At 40.4% G+C, this 17,218-nt stretch overlaps 1 protein-coding gene across 1 annotated transcript; it reads right to left on the bottom strand.

Moving 5' to 3' along the window:
- Positions 1-5,080: 5,080 nt before the first annotated feature.
- Positions 5,081-12,674, bottom strand: LOC128399821 (epididymal sperm-binding protein 1-like). Its single transcript, XM_053361597.1, has 7 exons — positions 12,546-12,674; positions 11,336-11,482; positions 10,221-10,385; positions 8,916-9,077; positions 8,349-8,495; positions 6,185-6,349; positions 5,081-5,186 (listed from the first exon to the last, which is right to left on the bottom strand). Exons 1-7 carry the CDS (start codon positions 12,610-12,612, stop codon positions 5,152-5,154), a joined length of 888 nt encoding a protein of 295 aa, XP_053217572.1. The 5' UTR covers positions 12,613-12,674; the 3' UTR covers positions 5,081-5,151.
- Between the last annotated feature and the right edge of the window lie 4,544 nt (positions 12,675-17,218).

Here is a 17,218-nt window from a genome sequence, read left to right as displayed (position 1 = left end):
GTGATTGTCTGCATCTGTATCAAAACGTGTCACTATTGGTCTCCAGAGCCATAGCAGGCACTGTAAGCGCTCCCAATGGTTTGACTTCACCCCTGAAGTCATGGTCTCTTCCATGGTCTCCCGAGACAGACAAATGCCAACAATAACAATCTTCATTAGATTTCAAATTGTTCTTATATATATGGAACAATTTTTAATTATTTGTATAAATGACATTGTTTGTACATACGGAATTGTTTTTACTTGTTGATTATTTTTATTGTGAAATTGCTTCAAGATCTTTTTAGGGAAGCTGCCCTGATGGGCAGAGTATAAATAATAGTAGTAGTAGTCGTAGTAGTAGTAATTCAAAAATGAAGTCAAATAAATAAATCCCATTGAACTCAGTAGAATTTACATCTTAGTAAATATGTGTGTGTCTGCATACGCTTCCTTCACTGAGATTTTCAAACTCTGGTGATGTGCTTACCTGTCTCATAGCAAGACTTCCAATGGTGGTCTTTGTCATAGGAACTGGTTGTAGCACACCACAACCAATGGAACCTGGATCCATCCTTGGTGCAGGTATGATACGTCTTGTTATTATAGATAAACGGGAAGACACAGGATGAAAAGTCTGAAACAGTTAAAGAAAACGGATAAAGACCATTGTGATTTAAATTTAGTAGATCATATTATTTTAATGTTGTTTTCCACAACTTCGTAGCCTACAAAAAGAGTGTGGTGTTCAATTCCAGATATTAAAGAATTTTTGTAATCGGAATAATTCCTTCCTCTTCAAAGATTGGGGGGGACACACACCATGAAACATGCAATGTAAACTTAGGAAGTCACAAGTTCACTGACTTTAGGAAGATAAGAAGCTGTTATACTGAGCCAGACCACTGTTGCATCTAGCTCAGCATTGACTAGTAGTCTCTCTCAAGGATTTCAGATGCAGGTTTCTCCCAGTTCTACCTGGAGATACTGGAAACTGGACCCAGAACCTTCTGCATACAAATCAGATGCTTTACAGCTGAGCTATGACCCTTCCCAAATGACATTTCTCACAATTAATTAATATTGGAGCTGTGGGATACTAAGCGGCATGTGTGTACCAATATATACAGTGATATTGTGGACCTGGGAAAGGTATGGGAAAGTGCCTGCAAAACAATCCTTGGGGAGGAGGAACCACTAAGTGTTTGGAGACTTTGAGACAACAAGGAGGGAGAGAGAATAAACATTATGTATAATGTGGAAACGCAGGATAGAGAGCAGTTTTAAATCTCTCCTTTATAATGCTACATAATACTCAGAGACACCCGAGGAAAGTGATTGGCAGGAGTTTCAGGACAGAAAAAAGACAGTCTCAAGCATAATTAATTTTACAAGGTGATAGCTATTAACTTCAATGACTTTGGCAGGAGATTAGACAAAGGTGATGAAGGAAAGCAGCACCAACTATTAACAATAGCCATAACAATTAAATGCTTTCCATCTGTATTCCCCTGTATACCAGTTGTTGGGGAATACATGGATGGGGAAAAGGGGTTCTCTGCATGCGCCACCCATTGCCTTAAGAAAAACAATTGCCTGACCAAAACTGAATGGAGTATGCTGAATCAGATTTGGTCTGATCCAGCAGTGGTCATTTTATGTTTTCATGCACTATCATTTGCAAATGACCAAAATAAAAAGCCAAATGTCATGCAGCCTTCTGCCTTATCAGGTCTCTTTGCCATCCCCTCCTGCCATGAAGGGGGAACTCTGTGTGGGGCACTGCCATGGCACTGTCCTCACAGTGACTGCTGCTTTTTAGTCCTTCTCCTCTTCAGTCACTTCTCACTCAAGAAGGCAGTGGGTGGGGGTGAGAAGAAGCAGAGCAGAGCGTATACCTAAGGAACTGGAAGGAATGTGTCAAGGAGATACAACATGGTTCCTCAGAAGCCACAGCTGTCAGGCTCACTAGCAAAAGAGACGTTGCCTCCTCAGCCCATAGCACAACTATTCAGCATTACATAACACTTCCTGCTCAGTATTGCCCTGATTCTTCTTTAAACTTTGCCCACTGGCCTTGTTCCACAGCCCAGGCAAGGAAAGCATCTTCTGTACCTCGCACAAATGCTTCTTTTCCACTTCTACCCTATATATATTAACAGTACAATCCTATGCAATCTTACTCAATAGTAAACCTCACTAAATCCCCCCAATAAACAGATGAGAACATGATGTTGCTCTTTAAAAAAAAAGTTTCGATACTCCATACAACTGAGTGCCACCAGGAAACAAAATCATTGCTTCTGAGTCACCATGTTCTCCACAGCTTCTCTCACAGGACAGGAGCTTCCAATCTTAAAGTAATGAAGCAGGAAAGAAGAAAACAGAAGAAGGGAGATAGTTCCTGCTTTGCAGTGTTGGGGAGGCAGAAGGAAATTCTTACCTGGATGTGCTGCACTGAAGGGTAACAGGACCCAGGTACAAACTAGGAGTTGAGTGATGAACCACATAGTTGCTGATCACTCCAGAGTTTGAAATCCCTGTGCTTCTTTGTGGTGTCCTCTTTTTAGCACAGTCTCCACACACCCTTAATTATGGTTGCAAAACACTGCACTCCATAAATAGCCATGACACTCATACCAGGCAAAGGAATCTCAAATACTAAATACTGGGACAAGAAACTCAAGAGAGGTGTGCATGTGCCAATCAGCTGGGCTAGGCCATTTTTCCCCCTTTCCTGTATCCCTGCACTGCTTTGGCATGAGATTTCCCACATACGTAATACTTCTGAAATTACAGTGAGCAAATCATTGGTGTTAGGTCTGAGCTATAATTCATTGCTAGCTGCAAAACCCTGAAGGCAACACCTCAGCTTCAGAAGAACTTCACTGTCATTCTGAATTGGCTGTTCTGAGAGTGGGGAGTAGGACCTTTTTAAAAAACTGGAACTCGCCAGAACTGAGTTCCAGCACCTCCCAGGTGGGCTCCATTGCCAATTTAAGAAAACAAGGGAGATGTTCCTTGTGAGTTCCAGTATCTCTTTTTCTAGAAAAATAGCACTGGTGGGGGGTGTTATATTCCTGACACACTGACTTTCCACACTCCCTTCAAAGACCTCTATCATTGCTGAAAATAATTAGCAATTCCAAGACATGTAACCATGGGTGTAGCCAGGGGGAAGGGGGTTAGCTGCCACTCCTAAATTAAGTAAACAAAAACACTTAACTGAAATTAGATATAATCAGAATATTTGAAACTGACATGCTTGCAAAGGTCACTTGGATGATGTTGTGGCACATTCTAACAACGCAACTGGCAACACAACAGAGAGATAGGGCATGGTTTCCACAAACTCATGGACATATTTTCCGCTTCCATAAAAAAAAAGACTCTGCTCGTCTCTAGGGTTGCCATATTTCAAAAAGTAAAAACCAGGACACCAACAAAGTTGTTGAGCTTTTTTGCTTATGAAAGCACCGGAATTGTTGAGCAAAGAAACCGTAATTTTTTGATTGGCATATCTCTCTTGCTCAGCCATGCACCACTTGTACCCTATAGCGGTCATTCAGTACCTTGCAAAGAATAAAAATCTGGCTAAGGTCAACAGTGGCAGGGGAGTGTTTCAATGGGCTATGCTTACTGAGTGTGTACAGAAAATTTTTCAGCAAATCCAAGAAAACTTGTTCTATAACAAGCAATGCAATGATTGCAACAAGCTCGACATAATTAGAGTGAACTCAGTTCCCTCAACAACCCATTAATTAAAAATGGGAACTGGGTCCAAGTTTGTTCTCAGAGCACCGTAGTGGAATGAAGTGAAGCTTGGAAAAGCAAAGAGCATGAGAGATTTGTGTCCAGTTCTGTAAAAGTGTCTGGGATTTCAAATAACTTACTTTTCTTTTTCTTTCCCCCCCCCCCAAAATGAACAATTTCCTGCCCTGGTAATGCAGGCTTCTCTGAAACCATATTACTGACTCATGCAACAGTTCCAGGTAATACTTGTTGATCAACATCAAACTAATCCTTGTTATTAATCTAAGGGCTGTGTCACATATTACATTTTGTAAATGCACATTAAAAATGTTTTACATTCATATATACAAATATAAAGTAGGAATGCAATAAACATATGAGTCATAACCTGGGAACCAGGACTAGCATGGTTCCCAGTTAACAATAAACTCAATATGCCATAAATTCTATGAAATGTTCTTTCTATTCATGATGCTTGGTCACAAATATGTGCAAATGAGAAACTATTATGTATACTGTGCATATGCTATTTTGTGCCATCATCATTTCTCATAAAGTGAAATTAGAAGTAAATGTTGAGGTTTTTTATCAAATGAACCCATTTCAATCAAGGTTTAGGCCTGATTTTGGCACAGGAACCGCTTTGATCGCCCTATATGATGACCTCTGTCAGGAGAGACATAGGGGAAATGTGCCTCTGTTAATTCTCATTGACCTCTCAGTGGCTTTCAATACCATCAACCATGATATCCTTCTGGAGTGGCTGTCCGAGTTAGGAGTGGATGACAGTATCAGTTTGCATTTCTTAATACAGAAAGTATTGATCTGATGTGTACAGATCTTTCCTGTTCTAATTAATTCAAGAGGGTTCTGGAAGATTCTCAGTGTGAAAGAAACAAGCAGAAGGTTCCTGATGTTTGGGTTATTCCTTCAGAGAAGCTGAGTACAGCTGGCTTAAACTGGTTCTGTTATCTCTTTCTGTCAAGGTCATGCTTTGGATGTTTGGGTGAAGTGTGTGATAGAACACACAAACTCTCACATACAACCAGCCACATGTACATATTTTCATTCTTCTTCTGAAGACTATGCAATCTCATTGATGCAATTGCAAAAAGTTTCTCCCACACTTGTCATATTTCATAGTGATCACTCATTGTACATTTTTTATGCTGCCCAGCAAACTAGAAGAAATGTTTTATTTTTGTAGCACAAAGATACAGTTTGACAAAGATTAATAATCTCCCACTGCCACATCTTATTTATTTGTAGGCCACCTCACAGGGCAAAGCCCCCCCAAAGCAGATATATATGTGACTTATATATATATATGTCACAGGATCATCAAGGCTTCTAGTCGGCACACCCAATGACCTTTCTTTTACCCATCCACCTGTTGTGATCCAAACTGGATAACTGAAATCACAGACATTCATCGCCGCTACCTGGTTGAACTCCTGGAAAATGAGAACAGAGTAGTAAAAATACCATTAATGTTGAACAGTTCCAATGAAACTTATAGCCCAAATGATTAAAAAATGGAAAGGATTCTTCCAACTATCAAGTCCTGGGAAGTACAACAGATTTACTTCATAACATATATCTAGAACAAACCTGTGGACTCAGACACTGTGACGCAGAATTCTCTCCCCATGCTAAACATCAGTGACTCATCATAGCATTGCCTTTTAGCACTTCCAAACTTTGCATTAGAGTCATATTACAAGCACCATACATCAAGTTTTCAGCACCCATGGAGATTGGACTTTTTCCAGATCCATTCCCGTTTGATCAACTGACGTCTACGGAATGCTCAGTATGCACTGTACAATGTCAACTCATTTCTGCAAATGTTAGTCATGCTCAGAGTAGACCCACTGAAATTAATGGGCATGGCTAATTTCAGTGGGTATACTCAGAGTACATGTTAGCGGGATAAGACCCACTGCACTTCTGGATGCATTTATACATAAAATCTTGAACAACAAAGAGAGTTTTGGCACTGTTAGCAAAAAGCCGTAGCCCACAAACAATCATGTCACCACAAGAGCTAAACTGCATGCCATGATGACAAGTCCGCAATAAAACAAAGGAATTGGGGTGCCATCTGAAGTATCAAATGGGCAGGCAGGCGGGGCTTGCTGAATCAAACTAAAATTTCAGTCAGCTAGCAGCATTTTCTGGTCTTGACTGTGTGCCAAAACGTGACAGGCAGTGAGCCACATATACCTGAATTGGGTGGAAGTCAACCTATTCTTTTCTTTGATTTGGAGTCTGGTTGGAGGGTGTGACTTAACGATGCATCACACCTCTTTCTTTGATTTAGCAACCAAAATATCTACCTCAACACCCTTTGAAACACAATACGACATCAAACATTAAAAACTTCCTTGAACAGGGCTGCCTTCAGGTGTTTTCTAAACTTAGTAGCACACTACCATTAGCATCATCTTACTTATGTCAGCGCAGTAGCTCCACTTCTTGCCCTTATCATAGTTGCCTGTTGTTGCACACCAGAACCTGCCATGATCAGAATCCTCATTGGTGCAGGTAAAGAATTTCCGGCCCTTGTAGGTGAAGGGGAAGACACAGGCCTGGCCATTGGAGTTCCCTTCATATTCTACAGATGCAGGTAATACAAAAATAAGAAGGATCAAAAAGGAAAAGGTGTTTAAAAATCATGTATTGAAGAAGTGGACAAAGGCCAATCACTCAGGGACTGACAAACCTTTCTAGGGTTGCCATATGTCCTCTTTTTCTAGGACATGTCCTCTTTTTCAAGATTAAAATTTTTGTCCTGGCAGATTTTTAAAATTTGGCAAAATGTCCAGGTTTTTTTGGTTTGGTTTTTTTTACAGTAACCCAGGAAAATTTTTCTAGTGCATTAGACTCAGATTTAAGGCACCCAGCTAAGCTAAGCTGCAGCAGAGAGTCACAACAGAGCAGAATTTTAAACTAGCTACATACTGTATAAATCCCTTCTCTTGTGGCTAAACTAAAAGGACGCTGGCTCAGCTACAAGATCTTGGAGAAGGAGTCTGGGAGAGCAACAGTTAACATCCCCCTGCCCTTAAGGAGAGTCCGTATGTACACGTCAAATAGTTCAATAAATTGTTCTGTGCACGTTTATGTTCACAAAGATGTGGACATGAGCTGAAATACTTTCATGTGCCAAGTGAGGTAGCAATATGTATTATTATTATTATTATTATTATTATTATTATTATTATTATTATGTTTTTGAAAATTAAGAACATTGCTACTAGCAATATACCACAGCTTCTATAGCCTATATATAGTAAAAAGGTAAAGGGACCCCTGACCATTAGGTCCAGTCGTGACCGACTCTGGGGTTGCGGCGCTCATCTCGCTTTATTGGCCAAGGGAGCCGGTCATGTGGCCAGCATGACTAAGCCGCTTCTGGCAAACCAGAGCAGCGCACGGAAACGCCGTTTACCTTCCCGCTGAAGCGGTACCTATTTATCTACTTGCACTTCGACGTGCTTTCAAACTGCTAGGCTGGCAGGAGGTTGGCCCTACTAGATATAGTAGGGGTATTTAAAATGAGAGTTGTCATAGCAATCTGTAGCTAAAAGTAGAAGTTGGCAAATGTGTCCTCTTTTTTGCTCTTCAAAATATGGCAACCCTAAAAGCTCAGACTATACTTTTGATTTCCATAATCGACTTCAAATGGTGGATAGTGTTTTCGTTTAAACTATATGTAAATTCTCAGGTGGCGTGTCCATATTTGGTTCCAAGCCAACATTTCCCCAAGCATTCCTATCCCCTGTTCTGTTTTCAGTCCTTTTTGTTCAGATGTTGCATGAGTCTACAAAACAATCAGATTGCAGCCCCTGTTATTTCCTCCTTAGGGGTAGAAGGAAACCACCAGTGACCCCTATTCACTGAGAAGCCACTATAGAGGCAGCATTGAGGAGGCTGCCAAAGAGACAGCAGATCTAGCCTCCAAGGAGCGCACCGCAGACATTGCTGCCCCTGGGGTGGCAGCAATGGGCAGCGTATTCTTTGGAGGCTAGATTTCCTGCCCCTCTGGATCCTGCCACCTGAGGCAGTGACTTCAGCTTGCTTCATGGGTGGGCTAGTCCTGGCCTGGGTACAAGCGCAGCATAAGCAATGGGGCTTCTGTAAATTGAAAATAAGGCCTAGTGATGGTTGAAAATCAATGGTGAACTTAAAGATACTTCATATGCAGATATAATATTATTATTATCCTTATTAGTCTTTTTTTGCCCCAATCAATCCCATATAGCAATCCCTAGTACAGTGGTACCTCGGGTTACATACGCTTCAGGTTACATACGCTTCAGGTTACACACTCCGCTAACCCAGAAATAGTGCTTCAGGATAAGAACTTTGCTTCAGGATAAGAACAGAAATCGGGTTCTGGCAGTGCGGCAGCAGCAGGAGGCCCCATTAGCTAAAGTGGTGCTTCAGGTTAAGAACAGTTTCAGGTTAAGAACAGACCTCTGGAACGAATTAAGTACTTAACCTGAGGTACCACTGTAAACCACTGTTTTACATCTCTACCAAACTTAAATGGAATAAGTTCCCTTTTTCCTGAAAATAGTTGACAAGTTTCCTGCCACAACATAGCCTACCTTGAAGGGCACATGCCTTCCAATTACTGTCCTTGTCATAGTTCGCAGTCGTGGCACACCACAGCGTGTTATCACCAGATCCATCCATGGTGCAGGCAGAGTAGGATTTCCCTTTGAAAATGAAAGGGAAGGTGCAAGGGCGTGGTTCTGAGAAAGAAATAAAAGGTTTGGGAATTGAAAAACTACATTAAGAGGGATTAGTGGGAAATGCATGGTAAGAAGAAAGCTGACTCAAGGTCCATATGCAATAGTTTTGCTGTTTCCAGACTCATGAGCCAGCTTTGAAGGCAGAAGACCAAACTCTAGATGCATCCGAAAGTATTACCAAAATCATATCTTCAATGTACATCCTACACACCCCTGATTTTCCTCCATAAATGTACACCATGTAGGCTCCCACCAATGTGAATATTTAATTCTGAATAAAATTGCCAAAGAGGAGAAGATGTTTCCAGTCCATCACACAAAACAACCTTGTCTCTCTTCTGACCCACCCACCTCCTCTTATATGTTCCCCAATGGTAAAACAAGGGTATCTGACTTTTCCCTCTGGATTTCACCCCCTACCTGAAGGATCACAGTAAGTCCATTTGGGGTTTGTATCATAATTGCTGGTGAGGGAGCACCAGAGCTTTCCAGTAGATGCCCCACTTGTTGTGCAAAATGAGTAGGATTTGCCTTTGTAGATGAAAGGAAAGACGCACGGCCCATGAGAATTGGCAGAAAGTCCTGCAGAAAGGTGGAGACAGAGGGATGGTCATCTCATACAACAGGGGTTCCCTAATCCTGTCATTAATGTCCTATTTCCTATCCATTTTCTCTGTCCTACAATACATTCAAAATTACCAAACTAGAGACTAGATATTGAAAGCAGACTTGTAAATCAGCACTAATTCCTCTAGAAAGGTTCAGTAATTCTATGCCAGCCCCCTTTCTGTGGGCACAGTGAATTTGCTACATTTCTTGAGTTATTTTGCTCTACTCACACGATTCTCTGGTATTCATTGTGATCAAGAATATTTGCTTTAAAATATGAAACAGTGAAAAAAGGGCTCTGATGACTAATACATATTGATTTGTGGTTGAATTTTATTTTTATTTTATTTTCTGGTGTTGGTTTAAACCATGTTCACCTATTTTGAAAGATTGTATTTGTTTTGAACATTTTGTAATGCCAATCCACCTTCTCAACTTTTATTTTAAAAATCAATAAATATTAATTTTTAAGAATAATATTTGGGTTGATCTATGGGAGAGAGGGAGGATTATGTCTTTGTGACATGAGTCACAAGACATAGGGTGGATCTACACACAGGAAAAAAACGCTATAAATAAGTAATAAATCAAATCATTATAACAAAAGAAAAAAACATTATTTAAAATCGGATAGAAAAGTTTTGTGCTCTACAGTGCCATCTGGTGTTGCATGTTTTTACACATTTAAAACGTGGGGTTTTGGCTAATGTAGCTGAGTCCTATAATATTCCTGTTTCTATAACTTCTATTGTACCACTGTTACAACGCTATAACTGAGTCAGACGCTAGATCCATCTAGCTTGGTGTTGTCTACTCTGACTGGCAAGAACTCTCTTCCAGCCCTACCTGGAGATTCTGGTGAATGAAATTTTGATGTTTTGCATGCAAAGCAAGTGCTCCCAATGTGGGGCCTTCCAGGTGTTTCACATCAGTCTGTCCCCAACAAATATGGCTACTGGTCAGTGGTGATGGGAACTGCAGTTTAAAATGTCTGGAGGGCACCAGATTGGGGAATACTGAACTTCCTGCTCACTCTCCTTGGCCTACAAAGTGCCTTGACTAATTATTCATCCAGCCAACCACTCCTGTTATTCCAGGCCCCTGCAGTATGCTCACTGGTATCAGCACAGTAGCTCCATTTCTTGTCCTTGTCATAGCTCCCTGTTGTCGCACACCAGAAGTTCCCTTTATGCGAATCTAGATTGGTGCAGGTATAGAAGGTTTGGTTCTTGTACGCATAGGGGAAGACACAGGCTCGTCCACCATCATTACCTCCATACTCTAGACCCAAACAGAGTGAGATTATATGCATTGAAACATACTAGTGATGATCACAAAATACAAAAAACAAAACAAAATGGTGAACAAGTCACGTATATTCAGGTAGGTAGCCGTGTTGGTCTGACGCAGTCGAAATATATTTTTTTAAAAAAAATTTCCAGTGGCACCTTACGAGATCAACTAAGTTTGTTCTTGGTATAAGCTTTTGTGTGCATGCACACTTCTTCAGATACCATATAGATACCATAAGTCACATATATATAAACCTTGCCAGGGATCTCCTTTGCAAAAACTTAGAAAGATAGCTACAAACCAAGGACAAAAGAATTGGTAAGGAGCCTGTGAGAGCAGGTGGCAATTACTCAATTGACAATAATGTTAAAGAAACAAGAAAGTATAAAGAAAGATTAAGTGCATGAATTCAGTTATACTAGATATAAAACAAGACATGAAGATAGCTGGCATTTATGCCAATGTAATATCAGTAATGTTAGAAAAGATGACATGTGACTTTTATGGTCTATGCAATCTTTATCAATTATTAGTAGGAAATATTTGTACAAAAGTGCCTCTTAGGTACATAGTTTGAACCATATTTTCAACTTAACATACTGGTGATGTGTTTCATTTCTTCAGAGATCTTGTTGCTTGAAGCAACTTTTCACTGATCCTTGGAAGGAGATTTGTAATAGTTCGGGTATAAGGAAGATCTATAAAAGCTACTGATGGTAGTCCCAAACCTGTTTAAGAGCACAGAAAGAGTTCAGCTGCATCAGACCAAAGGCCCATCTAATCCAACATTTTGTTTCCATGATGTCCAATCAGATGCCTATGGAAAGCCCACATCTAGATTTAAAGTTCATGAGGATGATCTGTTTGCTTTATTTCAGTAAAATGGCTATGCATATGTGTGACATAGGAAACCAGAAATAGAAGAAAATACAGGTCACCTTTAGGGGAACATGCTTTCCATTGTAACATGTTTTTTGTGCCATGGTCAGTCGATGTGGCACACCACAGTTCATGATGGTCATCCTTGGTGCAAGAGGAATAGGATTTATTCTTGTAAATAAATGGGAAGACACAGGGATGATCAACTGAAATGGAAACAGGGGACAAAGGTGTAAGAATAAGAACTACAATTCATTAACTGGAAACAGTGTAGTTTTCATCCATGCATGTGCAACAGCTGTCTCGATTTCCACTTACTCAGCATTCAGGTTTCGAGTCATAATTGAAGCTGGTTTAAGAAAATCACACACCAAACAGCAGTATTTGTCAAGAAACTACAGCATCAATATGGATAGTGGCTAATATCATGTGAATGTGGCTTCAAAAACTAGCAGCGAGCAAGCAGTGGATGCAGAGCAAGCCACTGCTTCTCATGCTGTCTCCTGTGGTGGGCTGGCATTCCCCCCTCCCCAGTGTGCCACAGACTGGTACCATATGTAGCCGCTGGAGCATCCCACCCAACCTGGGCTGTGGTAGAGGCACTGGGGACCAGCAGCCATGCTTTCTTAGTCTATGTCTGAGTGCTTATTTGTTTGTTTATTTTGCCCAGCAGTTTCCCAGGAAAACCCAATCTTTACCACTGAATCGGATCACATGGCAATTTGGGTTTTCCATGGATTGCCATTTGCTCCAATTCAGAGGTAAAGAGTGGGTTTTCAGGGGTGCCAAGTCCAAAAATAAGCAGTCAGGTGCGTACCTGAATATCCCAGACCTGTGCCTAGAAATGTGGAGCAAAGGTAAGTATGGGTGAGCCTATTATTATTATTATTATTATTATTATTATTATTAATACCTCACCCATCTTTCTGGGTTTCCCCAGCAACTCTGGGTGGCTAACATCACATACTAAAAAATCAAACATTAAAAACTTCCCTAAAGGGGAAAACTTCCCTTCAAGGGAGCTGTTCATGTTGAGTTCCAGCACCTCTTTTTCTAGAAAAAATAGCACTAGTAAGCCCATTAACTCAGTGGAGCTTACTGATGGGTGGACAGACTGTAAGTCATCTTTTCCCCACTAAGACAGGACCATAGCTAAACAGAAGTTGATGCAAGTGATGGCTAGCTGTAACAGATCCTTTGAAAGCAGAGATCAATGATCCACTAGCCTCGTTAAGATGAAGCAGAAACAATTCATGGAATATTTCTTACCCGTAGCTTCAGTCAACAATGGTAAGAGACCACAGGTGAACAAGAGGAATGCCATGATGGAGCCCATCTCTTCTCTAAGGGACTCTGACAGGCATGAGGCGGGTATTCTTTTTATAAGCCCCACTTAGACCTTTCCTTCCTTCAACTACAGTTGTCTGATGTTTGCACAACCACAATAAATGGCAGATGTTTGTATTTCCCAACAGCAGCTCAGTGTGCCTCATCATTTTTTGTTTCCTCTTTGTACACAATGCTAAGAAAAAGGGAAGTGGGTCTTATCTTGCAATGAGTAAATAAGGAAGCTTCCTTAGAAAAGGATGGCCTTTTCGCTAACAAGTATAGTGAGGAAATAATTACACTGTAATTATTAACAGAGGTGGAAATCGCTGCTTATTTAGTCCCTGTCTGAAGCAGAAATCAATCCAGTGAATACTAGTTGGTATTTGCTGCTGTAGTGGCTTTCAGTCTGCCAACAATATGTAATCATTGACTTCCTCCAGGCCGTTTAAATTGTTTTTCCTTTTACATTGAAATGAATGGCCTTTTCACTGACAAGTATAGTGAGGAAATAATTACACTGTTAATTATGTAAAATTAATAATATTTACAAATTACATAAATTATATAGCAGACAAATAAGAAAAATAATTTCATATTTGGCAAAAACTAAACTACAACAGATGGAAACAAGATGACCTTGACAGGTCAGAATAGAAATTGCTTGTTCTTACATCCCTAAGCAGGGGTAGGGAAGCTCAGGCCTGGCCTCCAGGGACTCAGCTATACAGCTGCAAATAAAATGTTTTAAGTGTGTTTTAAGTGTAATATACAATGTGACACTAGAGGGCAATGATGAGCCTTATGGAAAATTCATTTTTTTAAAAAAAATGCTTTTTAAAAAGCATTTTCAGAACAGTTTTTATATGTGTCTAGATTCCACCCAGGTCTCTCTCTCTGGCCCTCAAGATGTTCCTTAAGTCATACATCCTGCCCAGGCTTGAACGCTCCTTGAGTGTTTTGGCCTGGGCTGGATCTACATTGATCTGTAAAAATGTTATTAAATATGACGTTATATCATTCTCAATGCAATTTTCTATTGTTGAAGGCTCACTGCTCTACAGTGCCTTCTGGTGTCACATTTTATTAACACATTTTTAACATTATAAACAACCAGTGTAGATCTGTCACTGGCTGGAATGTGTCATTGAACTCTGATAATGCCTCTTGCTTGCCAGAGTGGAGGAAAGAAAGGGGTGCTTGAATATTTGTAGAACCTAGCCTACTCTATAAAAATAAAAATTACAATAATTGCTGTTTGTGCTTTTGCTTCTGGCCCTGCCCACCAAGGGCATGTGGCCCCCAAAGTTTACCCAGAAGGGAATGTGGCCGTTGCATTACAAACTGTTCCCCATCTCTGTGATACAGAGCTGATTTAGTGAAGATTGGGAGAAGATTCTGATTATAAGAGATGATGAACCTAGCTTATCATACTGAGTTTGCACAACCTCTAACTTCTTCTTTCAAGCAATCAACACATAGCATGTTCTGCCATGTAAGGCTCATAGCTTGGCCTGGTGCAATGATGTTCTGTATCTGCCAAAGCATGAGTCATTTCTCTTGATAATTTAACAGCAACAGAGCAGTCTCTAAGTTGTTCTATGTTTGTGTTGTGTAAAATTGGTTATCCAAATTTTACAGCACTCACATAATATACAGCCTCTCCAAGTTTCCCTATTTTCCAGAGACAGTCCCAAATTTACAGACACAGTCCTGATTTCTGGTTTGATCCCAGAATGTCCCTATTTTCCTTAGGACATCCCTATTTTCATCAAAAAAATGTTGAAGGGTATGGTAGGACATCCCTATTTTCATTGGAGAATGAAATATGTATTTCACTCAGTCCAAATCTGTATTTTTCCACCAGCGTTCTGCCATATCAGGAAACAACCACCTCCTTTTGTTGTACGTGTTTCTTTTGTAGACTTTTAAGGAGAGATAAGGTTCTGTGTAAATAATGTCATAAAAATGTATAATTTGCATATTTTAGGCTTTTAATGCCCCTCCTCCCCAGATCATGATGGTAGTAAAGGTATAGTAGGAATCTGTATGTTGATACAGTGGTACCTCGGGTTACAGATGCTTCAGGTTACACACTCCGCTAACCCAGAAATAGCGCTTCAGGTTAAGAACTTTGCTTCAGGATAAGAACAGAAATTGGGCTCCAGCGGCATGGCAGCAGCGGGAGGCCCCATTAGCTAAAGTGCTGCTTCAGGTTATGAACAGTTTCAGGTTAAGAATGGACCTCCAGAACGAATTAAGTACTTAACCTGAGGTACCACTGTACATAGAGGGAATAATTCTCGATTTAAGGTCAGATGTAATCCTTTTCTAAGGAAGCCTCCTTATTTACTCATTGCAAGATAAGACCCACTTCCCTTTTTCTTAGCATTGTGTACAAAGAGGAAACAAAAAATGATGAGGCACAGTGCTATTTTTTTCTATAAAAAGAGGTGCTGGAACTCAACATGAACAGCTCCCTTGTTCTGTTATAATGGCAATGGCACCTACCTGAGAGGTGCTGGAACTGAGTTCTGGAGAGTTCCGGCTGAAAAAACAATCCTGGGCCTTACTCCCAGGTAAGTGTGCACAGGATTGCAGCCTTCCTAGAGGTTCTGTAGCCCTTAAACCAAACCTCAGGCATGTATAACTAAGGGTAGACTGAAATTCCTTCCCCTTTAAAACCACCACATTCTTCCCTTGCCATCCTATTGGATAGCAGAGATGTCTGAAGTTGGTAGCAGCCTACTTCAAAGTGAAACTAATGTGAGATTCAGGGGTATGATCGTCATTACAGAGTTTTAGAGTTTCTAGGAGGGAGTTTTTTAATTTTAATTTTTTTTAAAGGATTTCAAAACCTCAGCATTTTTTTTACCAATGCAAATAACTTATGATAAATGAGAGCAGACAAATAGAACATTTGTCCCACTGTTGGTTTAAAGAGAAGTTGCACTCATGGTCTCAGTTTGACCACCTGATCAGGTCAATGCCATGGCCAAAGGTTAGGAAGCAGAATGCTTGTCAAGGGGGCAGTGAGCAAGCAAAATCCAATCAGATTTAAGAGATCTGCCTGCCCAGAGCATCTGTTTGCTGCATTTGGGGGATATTTGGAAATAATGTTCGCTAATCTCACATGGGTGTTCATCACCTTAATAACTCCAGGATCATGACAGATGAATCCTACTAGCACACTCAGTCAGGATCTAATCAGGACTCAGTCACAGGATTTGTCTTTGGTGCCAGGAATCTACCCTGGAATGTGCAAAGAAATGGCACAGATGTCCTTGAGCATGAAAAGGGATGTGAACAGCCACGCATATACACACATATGGGCCTTTGAGAACAGAAAGGAGTAGCTTTTAAACAGCCTGAGAATCAGCACTTTATTTTCTTTTCTCCCAAATTAATCACCAAGGCCACAAGGGGATGCACAGATTCCATGTTTGCTGCTTCTGCAAATCAGTTATTTATTTATTTATGCATGCAAACTTCACTCATTTCCCATGCAAGCTGTACTGTGCATGGAATCACTATTACCAGTGTTATGCTGTGGAAGTATGAGAACAGTGTTGTAGCAAACCTGATGTAGCTAAACCTGCTCAGTACTTGATAGAAGATTACCTGAAAATCATGACTGCCTTGAGTTCTGTGGAAGGAAGGCAGAATTAGGGATTGGGGTGGTGGGGTCAATTCACTTTGTTTTTAAAAAGTGATTCTACCTAGTTCACATATTCTGAAATAACGCATCAACTGAAACACAACTATTCTTAAAAATGGGCACTTCTCTGAATTCTGCAAAAGCAGTTCTTCAGCAAAGTAATGTTTCCAAAAACTCATCTACTAAGTTAAATGTGCATAAGCATGCATATATTAGTGAAAATAGCACAAACAAATGCATTTTATTAAGGAGAATATCAAAACTAGGGGGGGAAGCTTTGTGAAAAATGTGTATGTTATGCAAAACTGCAGACAAAAATGTGCATTAGGAGAAATTTGCACAAAAATGCTGGTTCCCCTGTAGCACCCTGCTTGTGGTTAATGCTTAGCTGGAATGAAATATTCAACGCAGCAATAGAGAAATTAAAATAATAATTTATTTGTCAGACAAATAAATGAGAGGCACAGTGGTATATGGTTACCAAGCTCTGGCCTGCCTTCCTGCCATTATGGCCAGCACTTATATTTCCTCAATCCAGCCCCCTTGCTCCTCCCTTTGGCTGCCTCTGTCCAATCAGCCTGGTTAAAATTCCTATTGGCTGTTTGCTAGAACCAATCATAAAAGATACACCCATTTCCTATTACCTTTTATGGGAGACAGAGAGCTATATTTTCTTCTATTTATAAATGGCAAATAAGTAGTCATATATCTTACATTTACCTCGACCAGGCACCTTAATTACCAGATAACCTTTGGCCCCTCTTGCCCTATTCCCTGCAAAACAGATGGCTAATGGTTCTAATTTTATCTTAAACAGATATCTTGGGTTCACCTCCTCACACACCATCTATGAAAGATCTCCTTCTTTGGAGGTCTTTAAGCAATGGCTTGACAACCATATGTCAGGAGTGCTCTGATGGTGTTTCCTGCTTGGCAGGGGTTTGGACTCGATGGCCCT

Source organism: Podarcis raffonei, chromosome 13 (assembly GCF_027172205.1).
Source record: "Podarcis raffonei isolate rPodRaf1 chromosome 13, rPodRaf1.pri, whole genome shotgun sequence".
Lineage (NCBI taxonomy): Eukaryota > Metazoa > Chordata > Lepidosauria > Squamata > Lacertidae > Podarcis > Podarcis raffonei.
Note: the sequence above shows the minus strand (reverse complement) of the source record. Positions and strands in the feature narration are given on the sequence as shown.

Excerpts from the sequence above, each read along its gene's own strand:
- LOC128399821 (XM_053361597.1), bottom strand. The coding sequence starts at position 12,612 with ATGGGCTCCATCATGGCATTCCTCTTGTTCACCTGTGGTCTCTTACCA. Across the intron at positions 9,078-10,220 it reads GAGCTACTGTGCTGATACCA|GACTTTCTGCCAATTCTCAT; the intron begins GTGAGCATACTG and ends ACCTTTCTGCAG. Across the intron at positions 5,187-6,184 it reads GAGCTACTGCGCTGACATAA|GAGTTCAACCAGGTAGCGGC; the intron begins GTAAGATGATGC and ends CTCATTTTCCAG.